The sequence below is a fragment of the Penaeus monodon genome, chromosome 27 (assembly GCF_015228065.2).
Source record: "Penaeus monodon isolate SGIC_2016 chromosome 27, NSTDA_Pmon_1, whole genome shotgun sequence".
Lineage (NCBI taxonomy): Eukaryota > Metazoa > Arthropoda > Malacostraca > Decapoda > Penaeidae > Penaeus > Penaeus monodon.
The window spans coordinates 36691842-36692498 of record NC_051412.1 but is presented as its reverse complement, the minus strand read 5'-3'; the positions used below and the strand labels follow the sequence as shown (position 1 = coordinate 36692498).

Genomic DNA, 657 nt, shown 5'->3' with positions numbered 1-657 from the left:
CCCCATAATTAAGGGCTATTAGCACCACCTTTGGCCCCGCCCTTTGTCACACGAGGCCTCACCGCAACCCCCTATTTCCAGGTCATCCGGTGGGGAGCGCCATGGATCGACTTCTGACGTGGACTCCGATGAGGAAGGGGAGGAGAATGAGTATACAGTGTACGAGTGCCCCGGCCTTGCTCCGGTAAGTACGGCCTTTGGAGATCCTGTTGTAAAGAGGGAATAAGCTAGATAAGAGAAGAGAATGTAATTTGAGAGGAAATAATGAAGGGAGGGGGCAGATTACAGTTTTCCAGGTATCCTTTAATGAAACTGGATGGTGGGTAAATGTCTCTAGGGGAAGTAATTGTTTCAAGGAAGCTGATTTGGGTATTCGTAAGTGATAGGGGGTACTAGTTACCCGAGTTTAATTGCACGGGAGTTTCATAGAGCCATCTAAGATAATAATGCTGCTCTGAACTTGTTACGGATAGACAAATAATTGTTCAGTGGTTGTTCCAAAACCATTGATAATATCTAAACTTATGGATAGGTTATCATCAAGAAAAAAAAGGCTCTATAAATATTGTGTAGATGGCAGATACGTATGATGAATAAGAGGGAAAGAAGCTGAAAAAAAGTATTCATAATTATCATACTGCTTCCTATGTTAACGCT

At 42.9% G+C, this 657-nt stretch overlaps 1 protein-coding gene across 1 annotated transcript in view; it reads left to right on the top strand.

Moving 5' to 3' along the window:
- LOC119590825 (protein cab-1-like) overlaps positions 1–657 on the top strand; it is a gene marked incomplete at its 5' end in the record, with an annotated part of 2636 nt that overhangs the window by 906 nt on the left and 1073 nt on the right. The window contains 1 exon segment of the mRNA XM_037939577.1: positions 82–184. Coding sequence (XP_037795505.1) covers positions 82–184 — 103 coding nt within the window.